Here is a 19,165-nt window from a genome sequence, read left to right as displayed (position 1 = left end):
GTGACACTAAACAGAGCAGTGCAACTAACACACCTGAGGCCTCGGAGGCCACCCAGAGGGACCTGGACAAGCTCAAGGTCCAGATGGAGCTCATGATGTTCAACAAGGTCATGTGCAAGGTGCTGCATTTGGGTTGGAACAATCCCAACTATCAATACTGATTGGGGGATAAAAGGATTGAGAAAAGCCCTCCCCAGATGTAATTAGGGCGCTGGTGAATGAAAGGTCGGACATGGCCAGGCAATGTCAGCTCACAGTCCAAAAGGCCAAGTGCATCATGGACTGCATCCAAAACAAGTGGCCAGCAGGGCAAAGGAGGAGATTCTGTCCCTCTGCTATGCTCTGGTGAGACCCCATCTGGAACACTGTATCCAGCTCTGGGGTCCCCAGCAGAGAAAAGGCCTGTTGAAGCTAGCCCAGAGGCAGATCACAATAATCCTGAGAGGGATCTAATACATCTATGAGGACAGGCTGAGAGAGTTGGGATTGTTCAGCCTGGAGAAGAGAATGCTCCAGGAAGACTTGGTTGCAGCCTTCCACTTAAAAGGAAAAGCTTAAGAAAGATAGAGACGAATGTTTCAGTGGGGCCTGTTTTAAGGGGTAATGGTTTTAAACTAAAAGAGGACAAACTTAAATTAGATATGAGAAAGAAATTTTTTACAATGAGGATGGTGAAACACTGGAACAGATTGTCCAGAGAGATGGTGGAAGCCCTATCCCTGGAAACAGGTTGGATAGGGCTCTGGGTAACCTGATAAAGTTGAAGCTGTCCCTGATTATTGCAGGGGGGTTGACCTAGATGGCCTTTAAAGGCCCTTTCCAATGCCTTCTAAGATTCCATGACAACGGAATAATTCAAGTTGGAAGAGATGGCCTCCAGAGGTCATATACCCAACCTTCTCCTCAAAGCAGAGCAAGCTCTAAGCAGGCAAGGTTTGCCTGCAGCTTTATCCTCCAGGGTCTTGAAAATGTCCAAAGACAGAGACAGCATACTATGTCTAGCAGTGCTTTACTGCCTTCAAAGGGCAGTTTGACTCTCATGTTTCAATTTATGCCCATTCTTTCCATCCTCCTATACCATGTACTGCTGTAAGAAACCCGTCTCCAACTTCTTCAAAATCTCATAGGTCCTCCCAAAACCTTCTTTTCTCCAGGCAGAACATAAGTCAACTCCATCAGCTTCTTCTCTAATGACAAGCGAACAAAACCACCCTGATGGCCCTCTGGGGCACCTGTTCCAGTTTGTTCACATTTGTCATACTGGGCCAAAACTGCATGCACTATTCTAGATTTAGTCTAACAAGTGGTAAGTAGAGGAAAGAAACTTTTCCCCTTGATCTAATGGCTGTGTTCCTGTTAATACAGCCCAGGATGCTGTTAGTCTTCTCACATTCAGCTTGCTGCCTACCAGGCCCTTTTTTCAGCTCTCCAGTCAGCCTCTACTGCTGTTAGGGCTTGTAGCTTTTGAGGTGCAGGACTTTGCATTTTTATCTTAAAGTAGCCCTTAAGAGCTGAACAGGTGATGCTAGAGCTACATGTATCTTTAGAACACTGCTTTGAGCCCCAGAAGCTGTCTTCCTCTTTTCTAAGGTCTGTGTTGCACAGCAGCAAGGATGACTTGACGGCTGCTCTAGCATAGAATTATGCACTTCCTGCAGTGGAAGTGCCTTCACAGGAAGCTGGAACTTAGATGATCTAGTAAGTCATCAACAGAAGAAGAGCCCTGACTGAGGAAAGGGCTGAGTACAGAACCAATACACTGGGAAAGAGCAGAAAGTGTAAGACCTGAAGTTTCTACCTCTACAGGGATCCAACACTGTGCAGATCTGTCTAAGCTATCAATCTCAGTGTAGTGTAGGTTTACAATGTGGAAAAAACATAGATGTAAGTTACAGGAAAGCACCTAAGACAAAGTACACTTGGACAGATCAAAAGGTGTAAAACACATAATGCATGAGAAATGCAAATTCACCATTCTCCCATGTTCTAGAGGGCACAAGAAGCCTGTGATTAGAAGCTGGTTTACTACTGTGAAGGGAAGAAAGTCCTACTTAAACAGTAAAATGTGACCAAAGAAACAGGGAAGAACAAAGCTGAGAAAAAGAAGTCCCCTCTTGTCCAGGTACAGCCAGAACTAAAACCATAGGGCATACTTTCACCTACACGAGTATTGGAAGATACTGCCAGTGAAAAATCTCCAGTTTCTAATGGATGAATATGCCATTAGTAGTAAAAAGCTAACAGGTCTTTTCTTACTCCAACACAGATCTGTGACTTCACACAGGGTTTTAAACTGGCTACAACATAATATTTCATCTGCAGCTGAAAACTTTAATTATCAATAAGATTTCTTAGTGAAAATCTGAGAAAAAAAACCTGCCACTGAAACCTAGCTCTTCTGCTTTGAAAAAAAAAAAAGAATTACAATGTAAAGGTAATATGTAAAACACCTGCAAGCATTTGATTCACATATAATTTAACATACATTTTGAAAGGCTCACCTTCCAAAGCACATTTCTGGGCATTTTTACTGACAGCTAACAGAGACAACAGTGCATTTGTAGCAACTTCTTTCAGCATATCCTTTGAAGATTTTCTTTCACAGACCTACAAAAATGCAATTTCATTACTGAAATGAAAAATTGACCATATTAAAAGTAGTATTCACAGGTATAAATAGATTGTCAGAGTCTATATTTCATTTGGATGATTTATCACTATATTCATATATAGAGTTCTCCCTTTCTATATTCATGTTTATAGTCAGTCTACATTGAAGTGTTTCAGGTTTTTTCTGTAAGTGATTTGTTTTTAATTAAATCTTTCTTCTTTTTCTCCTAAGCCCACTCCTCTTATTCTTTTCTTAACATTCTACTTTTCTAAGGCCTAGATTCCAAATCCTGGCATTCCATTATTTTCCTAATATTCAGGAATAGGCTTGGTATTGCAGACAACTCACTGATATGCCTTTAGAGCAATCTCACTTTCCTTCTACACAATGATGATGAAGAGATTAAATACCGTGAAATTCCTTAAAAAATTCACTGAGAATTATTTTAGATACTCTTACTAACCAGTGAAAAATGGTAGCTTGTCTTAGTTTTGTGAGGTCTTTGTGAGCACCACCACATTTATAATAACCTAAGTATAATCTCTGTATTTTCAAAGGAATATTTATTTAGAGTCATATAGCAAGACAGTTGAAAGACAGGGAGCAGTCTGTGCTTCATATATTATCCACCAGAGAACTTTGTCTATCTAGAATTTTTCCCTAAAATGCCAGTTCTGACATCCAAGATAACAGAAAATACCATCCACTGCAATCAGAAAAATATAGGAAAATAAGAACAGTTACTGGATCATAGTAAAGAAAAAGCATATTTTGAAGCTAGGCAAAAATACAACATCTTAAGGAAATCTTAATACTTTAGACAGAAATCTCATGAGCACCTATCCATAGGATCTCATAGATTTTAATTCTGCATATTCCATGTATTAATGGACTAATAATTTTTCGAATTTTCATATGCAATAAAATATCAATGCATGCTCTAAGGTCATAATTTATTGTTCACTGTAACTAGGGGTGAGAAGGTCAAAGGATAAAGAATAGTAAGTTAATAACTAGAAAAATCCCAACACCTCATTGATAAGAACAACTGACACCAAATAAAGGCACCGAAGCATGGACTGGGTTCTGTGTTTATAACCAGTAAAAAGAAATCTACATTTAGACTACAACAGTTTTTATTAGATCTGGTGTGAAATCTCAAATTTAACAACAACACAAGAATGTTCAAAGTAAATTAACTATTTTTCTGTTCTGATAGGTGATGGTTTCTTCTGAAATTAAAAAAATTAGATGTTTGAGTTACTTAAAAGCTTAAAGTTTAAAGTAATTGACACAAGCCAGGAAAGAAAAAATTGCTGAGTTCCAGCAATCCTGCATAGCCTAAGATGTAGGTTTTGTGACTTATCCACTTTTTGCCCTATTAAATTGCTAAATGTTTTTACTTGTTCTTAATATCCATTATTACTTTAGTAATATAAAAACATATTTGCCTATCAACCTCTTGGGTATTTTCCTGTAAGTATTATGTGGCAGACTAGAACTGATCCAATAATTAAGGTGAGTTGTCTTATATCTGCATCTTTTTCACAAGTTTTAATTTCATCTTACTGTTTTCTAAATTTTATCTTGAACACTAACAAAATTCCATTCTTTCTTGAAGCATGCTCTTCTATGCATTATTTTTTACTCTGCCATCAAGAACTGCAGTTCATAATAAAAAAAGAAAATTTATGTCAAGCATAGGGAGCACAAGTAATTAAGAATTAATTAATGATTAACTATTAATTGAATGGAAAAAATAACTCTGGAAATTTATAATGCCTTGTGCCAAAAGAGTCTATAGTTTTAAACTATAACAAAAGTATTAAAATGAGAATGGACCTTTAATTTTTTTAAATTATGTTGCATAATAAATTTAAGATGTCCCATAAATCCACAGCAGGTCTGGCTATGTTAGTCTTCACCTACTGTAAGTTAGTTGCAGGGGAGATCACAGTATTTCTATTATATTGTAAGATTTATATCTAGGACAAAAAGTGTTAGGGCCAAAATTTGAGAGTTTATATATAGATTATACTTTCCTTCTTAATTTTATTTCTGATCTTAAGCACATGTACACAAGGATTAACATTTACATACACAAAACAACCAAAGCCTTTCAAAGTCAGCATATGCACTTACTAGATTTCTTATATGCGATAATGAATTCCAATTTGACACCTGGTCTACTAATATTCATACCTGTGCACTGGGTACTAAATTAGCATTTGCCACTGCATAAATCAGGTATTCTGTAGATTTTATGTATTTAGGATGATTAATGGAGATGACTGTTTGTTTGAAAAGTCTCCCATCCCCTTCTATGTTAGCCAATTATATGCTTGACTGCTTCTCTTTAAGAGTGCTTCTCCTGAATAAAGTCTGAAATCTTTTGGGTTGTTTTGTTCATTTTTAATGGTGGTTTTGTTTAGATGTTTGTTGTTTCAATAGGTTACTTTATATCCCATGGGCTCGTTCCATTGTCCTCTCAATGACCACTGTAAGGGGGCATAAATAAATACATGTACTTTGGTCTAAGAAACTAGCTGTTTCTTTCATAATTCTGTTATCATTCTGGGGAGATCATAGCAGCCCTGTAAGGACCCAAAGAGCATAAGTTATCTTTTGAACTCTTTTATGAACAAAATGCAATGTCTGTCTGCATCTCTGAACAGTTAAAAAGGATGTTAAAAGCTGATGTCTCTTACAATACTCAAACTATGTCTAATGTCCTTTCATTGACCTGGCTGCACTTCATTTTTCATTGCATTAACTTTTTCTGCTCTCAGCATAAGAATCATCCCCTTTTTGCTGGCACAGATTGATATGCAGTTATGTAAACTTGTATGAAAATAGAGGAAGGTTACAACATGTCTGTATCAGACATACTCTCATGTAGCCATACTTTTTGTGCCAGAGCCAAGAAGTTTTGCTTCAGGCACATATGCAAGCATTAATACAGAAACCCAACAGGATATTTAGCAAACTATGGGATTTGAACAAAGTGCCCTTGGTTTTGCTTAAGTCCCTGAAAATTGTATCTTCACAGGAAAATACTGTGCCCTGAAATTATCTGAAATTAGTTGCCAAAGACATAGAGAATTCTGGTTATGTGGCCTGTAGTGACCAAGAAAGACCCTGTTGGGAAGTTTTTCCTCCCTGAAAGACAGCAGGTTCTCAGTGAAGAGAATACCATGCCCCAATAGACACAATAGAGCCACACTGCTGCAACAGAGCAGGAAAGGAGCACAAAGTTTGTGACAAATACCAGGACAAGTCTTGGTAGGAGTAAGGTTATTCTACAAGAATTCAGCATCCATAGGAAGAGAGGAGATGAATACTAAGAGAGCATTCTTTTCATCACACCATCCAATATATGACCAATAAATGTAAAAAAGATATACTTTACGTAGCAAAATAGTACTAAGATACTTATTAAAAAATAGTTGTAAGACAATGACTTCAGAACACTCATACGTGACATTTTATATAATGTGCGTCATTCAGAAAAAAACCCTACACTTCTAATCACAGATCACTATGATTGTTACAGTGACAAACTGCACATAAATTAAAGAATATAGATAAAAGAACTGCGTTGGAGGGAAAACGAATAAGACACAAATTTCGCATATAATTTGCATACTTAGGCAACCTGTAAATAAGGGAAGGATTAAATATAAAGGAAGTAAAAGAATCAAAAATGCAACAATATATCCTGCAATCACATTGGTAAATTTTAAATACCTGAATAATTAAAGCAGTAAGTTGAGTTACTGGTGCCTGGCATTCTTCAGTGTGGTCCAGAAGAAAGCTAATGGTTGGATTTTGATATATACTCTGTTTATCCTGGAGCTGTTTTCTTCCTTCCTCATTCAAAAGGATAGAGAGGAACTGTAAACTAGCCACATATAAAGCAGGATATGTGGTAGACAGATGAATACAATCAGAAATGGTATCTAAAAGGTTAAACAAAAAAAATTAAAGTTTTTATATTTCATTATGAATAAAGCTCAAGTATACTTTAGAACACAGAAAGACTTATCAAAGAAATCATGTGAACCCAGAAGCAGTTATACGGTGCACTGTTTAGGAAATTCTACAAATTCTATGCATCTTCAAAATAATCTAAGAAAGAAAAGTTTGAATTTTATAATGGTTGAATTAATTAACTGGTCTGCATTCATTTGACTATAAAACAAAAAAGCTATCTCCATTTCACTCAAATCACTCACTTGTCCAGTAATTTTTTGAACTCTCCTCATTTTATCAACAGCTTACATCATAAAACCAACAGTATGCATTAGCTGCTTTATTTGCAATTGGATTTGGGTTCGGCAGATCTCTTAACATGCCCAAGCTTGTTTTGACTGTGTTCATACTTCAGTATTGAAGCATGTCACAGAACCTTGCCTAACTATGCAAGTAACTAATGTAAGAATAATTAAAATACAAAAAACCAAACTCCTGTATAATAATCTTGGATTTCTGTATCTCTCATCTCCCCTCAAAACTTTGCTTTCCTTTGATGCAAGATATTTAAAATGAAAGGAGAAAAAAATGAAGTGCTAATGGATCATTTAACAAATGCCACATTTGGTTAAGGTTTACAACTAAAATCATTCATCCATACATGTGAAGAAAACAAAGTAAGTCAGTCAAGCTCTGGACCCATTGGTTTTCATTGTGGGTACCTCATTAGTACTTAATAGCATCTAAAGAACAATGACTCTCTTTTCTATTTGTTTATTAGTTGCTAGGAAAAAAAAAACATGCAGGAATAGTCATTACCAATTACTGCTGTACAGTGATTTGTAAGGGCTGCTGTCACAGATGGAAAAGATATCTGGCCACTTTTCCACAGTAATGTAGCTAGAAGACTGAAAGAGTCTACCCATGTTTCATGAAGTACAGATGTTAACTCGGTATCTGCAAAGATAACACAGAAAAAAAATCAAACTGTTTACAAATGTGCACAAACCTGGAAAGCTGAGCTTGACCACTCCCTGTCCATTCACCTCAAGGTAGTACCTAAATGATGACCTGCCTCTGTCTGGTTATAAAGGAAACAAAGTACTTCATTACCTAAGCCAGCTCTGGGATGTATGGTGAGAATCCTGAAGGTATTCCCTAAGAGAGGTTTCAGCAGTTCATCCTGGCTTACAAGCTCAGAGTCCACCAATAAACATGATTTCAGAAGCCTGGACACAGATGACAAGTACTGAAGTAGTAACAAGACCTGTTAAATATTTGTAGAAAGATATGAAATAAAGCCATATATTTACACCTTCCACATTATTTTAAGTTTACTCACATTATGTTAACTGATTCATAATGTTTTAATATATATCATTTAAATAATAGGACATGAATTTAAAATGTTTCTCTTAATTTTTACCGTAGAAGATGAAACAGAATCCCTAGTCTGGAAACACATGTGTGCAATCAATTTTCTAGTACCAAAGCAAAAGTTCCTTGTGAGAAGGTCATGACTCTTGCTACATTTACAGCAGCATACTCATTGTAAAGTCACAAAGAAAAACACAAAAATGGTCATTAATACTGAAGAATACATGTGTCTTCTTAAAATAGAAGCTGACATATATATTTATTTATTCTCATAAGTTTTCTGCAGAAATGCATTTCTTTAATTAGAAGAGTAATTTACTTCTAAGTAAATCTGAAAGCAGAGCAGCAGAGGCTACAAAATGGCTGTGTCATGAAACAGCATGTTCTATACATTGTATATACAGAGTTAAACTTGATAAAAAGGTAGATCTATCAGCAATAACCTATATGGGTTGCATACATCAAAATTACCTGAGCACTATGTAAGTGTCTACAGGATCAGAGGCAAAGCAAAGCAGCCAGTTTTGTTACAGACAATAAATATCCAATGTGTCAGTAAATATGTCTGGCTCATACTTCAGTAACATACAAAAAATTCTATTACATAATTTCTTCAATGGCTAAATTTAAGTTATACTTTTAAAAGACAATTCATTTTCAGTTTGTTCATTCCAATTATAGTCCTAATACAGAAATTAATTCTTCTGTGTTGAATAAAATGTTTTATTTTCACTTAAGCTTTGTCAAAAGCACAAAGATTCACATGAATGTAGCCTATAATAGTGTGTCTGGACTATGTTAATGAAGATAAATTATACTAATATAATTAAATTCATAACTTCAAAAAATTAGGAAGTAACAAATGCTTCTCTAACCTGAGCTTTTACATGTTCTATATGACATCGATGACCCAATGGAGCTTTCAGTTCCAAGATGCATCTTTCAACCAGATTAGCACTTACAAGACTAAAACAAAATATATTGGTTAGAAATATAGTTAAGTAATTAAACATTCTATTAACTTAAAATTCCATAGAAAAGAATAATATAAATAAACCAAGTAGAAATAAAGTAAGATGTATTTACTGCTAAACCACACTATTTTAAGGAAGTCTAGTGCAATGGCAACTATAGCAGCAGTATGTTGTTTCAAAATAGCTAGACTAATATAAATTCTAATAGCTGCTACTGCACTGGCAAAAATCAATTTTTTCTATTTGATTTCTTCTTTTCTTTCCTCTAGAAGAATAAACACCTCTGCAATAATATAAGCTGTATTCACACCATGGTTGTTGGGAGTTTTATGTTTGTTCATCTATGTTTCATTTTTTCCATTAATTGCACTATGAAGAGCAACTACAAATGCTCTTGAAAACTTTTACCAAAAAATGAACTAATTTTTCATGCTACACTTCAGGAGTTCCAAGCATTTTTTATAGACAAAAGAATTTGCTACAATGGAAATGGAAACACGGCATACAATCTGTAGAGTTCTTTGAAGTGGTTCCTCCTTTTAAGAGGAACTAAAATACTAGGATCCATCATCCAAATTTGGCAAGTTTTATTTATTCTCTTTTAGTGTGAAAATCCTTGGCTCATCTTCAAAATATTTGATACAATTCAAAAAAGAAAAACATAAAATGAGCTGAAATTATCTGCAATTCCAAATACCTGACAAAACCCTAAAACATCATGAGAGGAACACAGTAGTCCTGTATAAGACATACACCACAGATGGAATCACCAATATGACAACCTATTCTGTGAAAAAAAAGTAGTAATTCTGATTCATTTCTTCAATTGATTGTATTTTTTTATTAAAAAAAATTTCAACACTTCAGGAGCAAGAAGTGATCAATATGTTTAACAGTTTTGATAAGAAATATGGGTAGATCGCATTTGAAGATTTTTTAAACGTCTATTGCTACACCTTATTTGTAGTTCAACAGTTATTGATCTCATACCTGCTGAGACTTGTTAGCAAATCTGTTTGTTGAAGGGCAATTCCAGTATCTTTTGGCATGACGACCAGCAGATTTTGCAGAAGGCTGCAAACAGCTGACAAAAGGGCAGGTGTGACTACAGCACGCTGTTTAGACAGAGCAGCAGACACAGGAGAATCATGTTGACTTGGAGATTCTGTTATGGTTGTATCACTTTGACCTAGAGTGTGTTGAATAAAAAAAAACCCCAAAACAACCAAAAAATTAAATTACAGCAGTTACATAAACCAAGTTTATTTGTTTTTTTCATAAAACATCCAAGTCCTCTCTATATTTAAACTGTACATTCAGGAATGAATGGAAAAAAAAAAAAGATGAAATCACATAGAGGAAATAGTTCCCAAATAAAATGCTCCCTCTACCAGGCATTAAATAAAGATAACTAGCAAATTTGGAAAGACACAAATTGCCAGTCCTTTCTTTAAAAGAAAAGTATTTTTATTTGTACACAGCTCTCTACATACATGATTATAAATATTTTTTTTATATTACATAAGTTTTTATCTTTTTACATATAAAGAGGATTATACACACATCTTTGTGTATGTGTGTGCATACACACTCCTATGTATGTATATGACAGCTCTACCATGATTGATGTGTTGAAACATGACTAGATGCCAGGAAGAGAACCTAAGTCTTCAGTTACATTTCAAGTGGTACCATTTTCACTTGCTTCTATAAAAATTCATATTAAAGAAAGTATTAAATGTTTGTCTTCTAAAGCAACCACTAGAAAAATCAGCTGCTCCAGCAACATGCAAGCTGTACAATGCACAGCATGGACAAATACTGAAATATGGGTGGGTGAATACATTGTGTTTAGCATGAGGTACAAGACTTAAGTTTGACTTACCTTGTGCCATAAGCCGATCAACCACAGTTTCCGGAATAAAACTGGCTGAACTTGGAACTGTTGCCTGAAGCTCAGTAACACTCCCCAGTGATGGTGATGCAGACAGAATCTAGAACGTCATAAAAAGAGAAACTAGTTGATTCCAGCTTTTACAGACTAGTCTTTTATTCATATTCTGCTTGGGAAGGGGGAAAAACCCATCATAACCAACAAAATCAAATACGATATGAATATTATTGTTAAAAATCAACTTGATTAGATTTTGTCCACTATGTGTGTGTATATATATGATAAAAAACCTAATAATTGAAACTATTAAAAGATGGGCTATATGAACAGACTGACACATTTCAGTCAAAAACTGATCAATGCCCATGTTACTGGAAATTCCTTCTCTTCATCCTTTTTTTTCATCCATATAATTGACTCAACCTACATTTGGATAAAGATAGAAAGACATTACTGAAGCATTTAAACTCAAATTTTTCATGGACTATTTGCTCTACTGAGAACATCAGCACTTGTCCCTTTGTACCAGAACACACTCAGATAAAAATATCACAAGTGCATTTGTCATCAGCCAAAGTTGATGTCCCTGAGTCTTTTGAACTCTGAGTACTTCTCTTAACCTTAATCCTATGATGCTTAAATGTATTCATTTCATAGTGAAGATATGAGATGTTTAAATGGCAGTAGATTACTGACATAATACTATGCTCCTCCTACCAATTTTGCATTAATTACATTATGAATTTTGTTGTTTTCTAATGTTCCTAATGCCCTTGCTACTGTGTTTAAAATCACAAGCCTGAGATCAGAAGACCCAGAATCCATCTAAATGATGTGCTTTAGCGACACAACAAGACCTGTAACTTGTTTCAGAGCACAGGACAAGTATCTATCATGTCAAGTCACTCTTTCACTTCTGGTTTTTATTTTCTAGATGGAAAAGTCACATCAGACAATTTTCTTCAAGAGTGTCACTATACAAAGCAGAGAATATAGAATGTTGGAGAATCCAACAAAATCCCAACAGACTTAAAACTTGAAGAAGGGTGTTGTTAGAATTTTCCTCACAGTGAGCTTTCTAAGGAAGACTGAAATATCTCAAAGGTTTCCAACATTTGGAATATATTTTTACCCAAGGAAATGTTAAAAGTGACTTAACAGACAAAAAGGGTGCAGGGAAGGAAATCACAGATCACCCTGTTCCTAGCTATTGTATCCTTGCAACCGCCACGTTGTAACTTCCTTTTCTCCCACATTATCCTCTGGTCTCCCACTATTGTTTATCCTATAATCATGAGTCTTTCTTCTTAAGCCTGCTCAGTTGATCCCCAAGAAAAGTCAGAGGATTATTGTAACACATAAAACAACCTAAGTAAGATCTGGGGGTGTGTCCAAAACACACACATAGAGCTCACAGAGTGAGCACACAGAATGTCCAAAATATGAAGCACACAGATAGAGCATATAGAGCACATAGAGTGTTGCATCCTGGGTTTTAGGTTCAGATTTGGGGTTCTGGTTTTTGTTAGCTTACCGGTTCCATGTATCCTCGTGTATCCCCCGTGTTCCCCCCCTCCATCCCCCCCCCCCCCAGAAGTTAGCCCCAGGCTGCCTGCCATTGGGTTTTCCCCCCTGCCACTCCTGTGCCCACTCCCCCACCCGGCCCCCAGAGTTCCCACTGGCCTTCGTGGCACACGTCACCGCCACAGCGTCTGTGCTCATTGGGTGGAGGGTTCCTGTCCTCCCCTGTCCCACCCTTATATCCCACTGTGGCACCCCAGCCTTGGGGCCAGATCTGTTCACACGGGGTTGGGAGCGGCCGTGGCTTCTCCATTGCGGCTCCTGCGACCAATAAAGCATCCAGCCGCCATGCGGACAGATTTGGACAATTCCCTGCCTCTTCGTTTCCTTCCCTCGCGCCAACGGCAACACGCGGCCAGCCCACCCCGGGGTGCAGCCGCAGAAGCACCCGGAAGCAGCGGCAGCACCGACCCTGACGAGGAGCCGAGGCACCAAGCCGTGCTCTCAGGAGCCAACCGGGGCGGGAAAAGTAACGCGCAGCCACTAGTGGCGCCCAACGCAAGGCGCCACTTTGCGGCGTTCTGCTGTCTCCCGGGCTCCAGAGCAGCCTCCATGCCCGGTGGGGAACCGCAGCTCCTCCGATCCCGGTCCACCACTGTTCCTGGGCTCCGCGTGCTCCGGGAAGGTGGGTTGGCTGCTTCTACTGTCACGCGTGAGGGACCTCGATAGAGAGGGTGAAGGAAAGACCATATTCCCCAACACAGAAGCTGGCAACACATCAATAAAATGCTCGCAGCTCCTGCCGCAGGGAATTTGGTCCTTCCTTCACCCCCTGTATCGAGGTCCCTCGCACACGGCAGTAGAAGCGGCCGACCCACATTCCTGGAGCGCGCGGCGCCCGGGAGCAGCAGTGGGACCAGGATCGGAGGAGCCACGGTGCCCCACCGGGCACTGCGGCTGCTCCGGAGCCAGGGAGACAGCAGAACGCTGCAACAGAGTGTCCAAAACACATAGAGCTTGGACCACAGAAACACTAGGACAACACTTGGCTAAATTATTTTCTTATTATCAAAATGTAGTACCAAGCTGTACTGAGTGATTTAAATTCAAATACTATTTTGATTGCACAACTAAAAAGCATATTTACCAATTTTAAAAAGTTACTTGAAGTTCTGTGCTTGCTAATTTAAGTAATTATTCAAATCCATTATTTATATTAAGCTAACCTATCATGACACATGGCAAATTCTGCATTTATTCAGCACTATACGTCAATTCCAAGCATTCTAATAGGTGAGAAAAATCATAACACTTTTTCTTTAAATAGAACAAACCCAAAATGTGATTTCTAACACTCCATATGGTTCTTCTGAAACAAGTAAATCCCTAAGAGGACTTTAACTATATCAAGAGTCATCTTACAGATATTATTACGAATTATACAACCTTTCACTATTAGTAAAAAGTATCAGCTACCTCATACAACTACTCTCCCTCTATCTTCTACAACTCTCTCAATACATTAGGCAAGGAAATAAATTGTCCTGTTACATTAAATTTTTTTTTAAAAATCAGCAAAAACTTTATCTGGTTAGAAAAATATAATCTTCCAGCACTGATGGAACATTTATTGATAATTGCATCACAGTGAGAAATAGGTTAAACCCCAAAACTTTCTGCTGTCATAGCAGAAAACATACAGTAACACAATGAAATTGTTTCTACACTGTTCTGCCTTCTAGGGAAAAAAAAAAATAAAGATATTACCACTTCTATAAATCACCTTTGGTAAGGATGAACGGGAAGTTTGGCACACAGTATTTACTAAAGGATATTTACTACTGCCACCATATTGTTCCTGGGAGCAAGGAAGCATTGTGTTGCTTAACAGTGAAACTTTGGAAGGGGGTGTAATAGGGAAAAAGGTTCTGTGTGTGGAGAGGGAGATGACAACTGCAGATTAGAACTAATTCAAAAGAATACAAAAATTATCAGAGTGGAAACACAGGAGAAATGTGAAGGTTTTGCCATTTATCTACTAGATAGAAATAAAAGGTCTTTTCTTAACCTCTAGTACAAAAATCCCTCTAGCATTGCTTTAATAGGCTTGCAGTGATTAATTCTATTCAGTTCCCTTTTCAAAGGTTTAAATCACTTAACTGTAGAGCACTCTGGTAACCACAGTTCCAGAAAATAAAGCACACATTTTTATAGAAAATAGCAAGATGATTTCATAGGAAAGAATGGCCATGACTTAAAGTTGTTTGGAGATGCCTGTAGATCTTTAGCCCACATAATTTTTAGATCAAGTTTTTAAATAACTGCTCATTTTGCTAAGATTTCCTGGACACAGAACAGCCCTAGCATATTTATGCAGTGTAAAGCAAGTCAGTATCTCCATGCAGATTGGTGATCTCTTATAATATCTATGAAACACAAACCAAACATGTTGGTTAAAACAAGACTAAGGATTTGTCTTCTCTAATGATAACCTGAGTTAACGTTTAAACTATTTATTCTATAAAAGACCAAGATTATTAATCATCTCAGATTAATAATCTCAGGCTTTTTTGCAGTATCCATATTCCAGTTCACAGAATAATAAAGACAAATTTCACAAAAACCTGTAATTCACTGGGATCTTAAAAGACACAAAATACAGTGCCTATGAATTAACACAGTACAGACAATCCAGTCCTGCTGTCTTCTTCTATTATACTGAATCATTGATTTCATCCCCACACAACTATTCTTTATAAAATGAACAAATTTTACTTATGGTCTCTGCAAAATTTCTGACTCTCTTTTGAATTTTTTCAATTTTCTTTCTGCAAATTTGGGGAAGATAACTGGGGATGGAGGGAAAAAGATAAAGCTGAAAAGTAATTGAGTTGCAACTTTCAGTTACGGTCATATGGCTCTATGTGAAATCAGCTCATGATAGCAGATAGCTCAAATAAAGTACTGGTTACATGAAAATCTGGAAGCACAGAAAACTAACAGAATGTTAGGAAAAGGAATCAATATGGACATATCTAGACCAATTTTTTTATGTTATTAAAATATGAGAGAAAAGTTTTCAATAGAAACAATTCTACTTGGTTTGATTGCTCGTTCTCAAGTATTTGTGGGTGTTTTCATCAAATCTGTGCCACACATCTAAAACACAGTTGTCCCTTCAGTGAGACCTGAAGATTCCTTTCCATCTGTGATGGGTAAAGCATGCCATCTGGTGGGCTTGGAATAAAAGTATTTTCCTGGCACCATCAACATCCAACATTTAGCAATAAACTTCTACAAACTTTTTGCAATGCCTTGATAAATATATTTCTTTATTCATATATCAAAACAGAAATTGGGCCAAACTGTGACCCAAAAATTTGAAGTTATGTAGGAATAAATTACAAATGCCTGAGATTTCAGGACAAGTTTGAATTTTCTGAAGTATTTCCTAACTTCACTAGATACACACTTCAGGTAACTGCCCTCTGAAATACAGTTTGCAATCAGCCTCCATCAAAGTTATGCTCATCCACCTTTTTTCTCCTAATTAATAGTGGCATTGGAACATCCGACCTCTACATCTTGGAGCTTGGAAATTTTCAATATGACATGCATGCAGTGGCATTTTTTTAAAGGTAAGAAACTTAGTTAAAAGAAAAAAAAAAAAGTTTACAGCTGCTAAAAATGTCCATGAAGGATAAATGGAAATTAAACTAACTTCCAGAAATGACAATCAAAGTCTTAGTGTGACATTATCATATGTGTCAAGAAAAGAAGGAAAACAAAACAAAACAGAAACTTCTATAAAATTCACATGGTTAGCTGTAAGAGCCTAATCTTAGCAAGTATGAAGTCTACAATATGTGGAAGATTGATATAAATTAGTGTAGCTTAGCATTACTCTGTACTTTCCACTGTTAATAATTTGTTGTGTGTCTGTTGAATGGAACAGTAGAGCTAAGTGTTTGTGTTAAACTATGATGCCACTTTACATATATATGATACATTAATTTGATCTAATAGATTCCAGTAGATCTACTGGAATCCAGTAATAGTTTACTAGATTCTAGTAGATTATTTTTTCCTTTTTTCTTTTTTTTTAACTACTGAAGCTGAAGGAATTTAATATTATGAACTTGTCCAACTATTCATAAAAACTCAAGTACAATTTTAAGTAGATTAGACACCAAGCTCTGATAAGAATTGCTGCAGTTTAATTTTGTCTTCAAGTAATGTGAAAAAAAACAAGATGAAATTTGATCAACTTCTAAGTAAGTGGCATTCAATTTATTCAGTAAAAAGTGATCTGGGAACAACTGCTTTTAAAAATATGAGATCCTCATGTAAATGTTTTTTAAGGAGCAAGGAGCAATCATGATTGCATGTACTTCCTGGTTTGCATGCACTTTAATTTATTTTAGTTTTCATCTTCAAATTTGAATATTTGTGTATAAAATAACCCTAAGCGGGGGGTGGGGGGGTGTTCCTCATTAATGAAAATGAAATTAATTAATAAAATTTCTGAAAATGAGAAATCAGTTTACAACTAAAGTGCACTATTTCCTCAATTATTAAAAACATGGAAGATAACATTATCAGTACTAAACAGCAATAAATTTATAACAGAGAATGAAAATAACATGGAAAATATACTTATGTAATACTTTTGAGACAAAATTTCAATGCTGGTTTTTCTATTTTTATTTTTACCATGTTCCACAGCAAATTTGAGCATAGAAATTTTTGTCAAGAAAAAAAAATAGGATCTTGTGATTTATCAGCCTTTGTCATATGCACACATGCATCTGTTTAAGAGAAAATAAACTTCTAAACAATGATATTGTAGCTTCAGTAATAGATTAGATGGTCATTCATAAATGAAAAGTTTTTGAATATGAAACTAAAAAATAAATTTCAGTGCAAGATGTCAGAGTTTTCTTGGATCTATACGGCAGTCTTTGAAAAATACACAATTTTTATCAGGTAACTAATGAATGTTACAAAAGCTTCCTCCACAGCCTGAACTGATACTGCAAATCTATTCTGGAACTGAAAGAATGTCTTTCAATTTCTCCTCTGCATTTGCCGTCTTGAAAGATGGCACATTTTACAGCTTTTCATTGCTGTAGTCACAAACAAATTTTTCAAGCAGCCACCTGCTTTCTGTTTTCCATGTCTGTTTTGGACCCTGCAAGCACTTGTGCCACTTTTAAATTCTACAAAAGCATTTTCAGAATCCAGAGTATATTATGGCACAGAATACCCAATGTATTTATGTGGCTTTGATTGATCCAGTTCTGTAGCTGTGTTGTGTAAACACAGGTTCACTCTGAACAGACAATTTGGATAAAAGCAGCAGAAGTGACAACCAGAAATGGGACAATTGTATTTTGTCAATAAAGCCAATTACAGAATAATCTCTAGAGAATATGCCTTGCTGTGGGAAGTTATAGAATTCAGTACTGCCTTATGCATTTAGCTAGTCAAGGCAAGGTACCTTATTTATTTTTGCTCAGGTTAAGAATCACAAAAGGGCTTTTTCAGCATATTAAAGCTACATTGGAGTAAATTTCAACTTAATTTCACAGCTAATTTGATTGATTTCAGGTTTTTTTTTGCTGGAGTTTTTTTTAACAATTTTAAGAGTGCTAATTGTCTTGAAAGCAGTTCTCAAACAACTTTATATTTAAAATGAATAATTACTCTGCAAGTTACCATAGTTTCAGATGTTGAGTGAGAATGTGAAGATTTTCTCTGACTAGGTGGAGCCTTCCAAAGATTGAGAGAATCATCAAAATCTGTAGGGCAAAAAAATAAGAATCAAAATTTTTAAAGGACTGTTTCAGTGAAAAAATAACCAACCACATCTATCTTTCTGAAGATCTCAGAACACAAGTTTTCACACATTGTATCTATGAAATCTTACACATCAAATTCCCTGAATAAACAGAAATAAAAAATTTTCAGTGCAACATAAAGTAGTCTAAAAAAAACTACACTCAAACTGCAGTTGCATACCCTTCAGTCATTTCAAATAGTTCAGACTTCATTTTAGTTAAAACGCAGGAGTACAAAAGTATTGAAGTACTACACTAGGGTCCCAAAGAACACACATAATAAACTGATGTCCTTGTCTTCAAAAAACTTCAAATTCCCATTTTTAGAGAAATAGTTTCAAGAGGACCCATATTCATAAATACAACAAAGGCAGAATTACTTTGTAAATCTGTTTCAGAATAAAAAGTGCCAAAAATGTTATAGCACAAATCTGGCAGTAATACTTTTGAAGCTGTCATATATTTAGAAAAGAAAATAAAAAAGAATAAGTTAGACTACACAGTTTTTGAGTGCAAACCCCACAAAAGTAGATGTCCTATATGTATCCTCAGTAATTACTAAACTGAACTATCTTATTTTTAACATTACATTGCAGATGAGTCTTACACATTCCTGAAAAATGTGAGAAAACTACAATAGGGAAAAACCCAACAAGGTTTAGGTCCTGTTCTCCCCTTTCTAAAGAAATAAAAAACTTGTTTCTTATTTCTGAAATACTGTATTTTCTGGCTTTGTAAAGACTGAATAAAATGTATCTCAATTGCTCACTGAAAAGTTTTACCATTCTACATTCTGAGTTAATTCTTAGATACGATATTGCAGGAGCTAACAGAACTACCAAAAGGCACATATTACAGGACCATGGGAGCAGTAAAATGTGTTGGATTGAAAATTTACACTTATAGATAAAAAAAAAGCAGACACTGAAGAAATTGAGGATTTTTTTGTCTGGAATTTTGTGTACTGGTGAGGTAT

The 19,165-nt window shown here is 36.0% G+C and overlaps 1 protein-coding gene across 1 annotated transcript in view; it reads right to left on the bottom strand.

Moving 5' to 3' along the window:
* RTTN (rotatin) overlaps nucleotides 1-19,165 on the bottom strand; it is an 81,415-nt gene that overhangs the window by 13,838 nt on the left and 48,412 nt on the right. The window contains exons 34-41 of the mRNA XM_053960073.1: nucleotides 18,068-18,150; nucleotides 10,820-10,928; nucleotides 9,925-10,123; nucleotides 8,836-8,926; nucleotides 7,697-7,850; nucleotides 7,403-7,540; nucleotides 6,359-6,570; nucleotides 2,502-2,607 (exon numbers count right to left, since the gene is read on the bottom strand). Of these exons, the coding sequence (XP_053816048.1) occupies nucleotides 2,502-2,607; nucleotides 6,359-6,570; nucleotides 7,403-7,540; nucleotides 7,697-7,850; nucleotides 8,836-8,926; nucleotides 9,925-10,123; nucleotides 10,820-10,928; nucleotides 18,068-18,150 (1,092 nt within the window). The remainder of the gene's footprint in view (nucleotides 1-2,501; nucleotides 2,608-6,358; nucleotides 6,571-7,402; nucleotides 7,541-7,696; nucleotides 7,851-8,835; nucleotides 8,927-9,924; nucleotides 10,124-10,819; nucleotides 10,929-18,067; nucleotides 18,151-19,165) is intronic.

This window comes from Vidua chalybeata, chromosome 1, assembly GCF_026979565.1.
Source record: "Vidua chalybeata isolate OUT-0048 chromosome 1, bVidCha1 merged haplotype, whole genome shotgun sequence".
Classification (NCBI taxonomy): Eukaryota; Metazoa; Chordata; class Aves; order Passeriformes; family Viduidae; genus Vidua; species Vidua chalybeata.
This window is presented reverse-complemented; position numbering and strand designations above follow the sequence as displayed.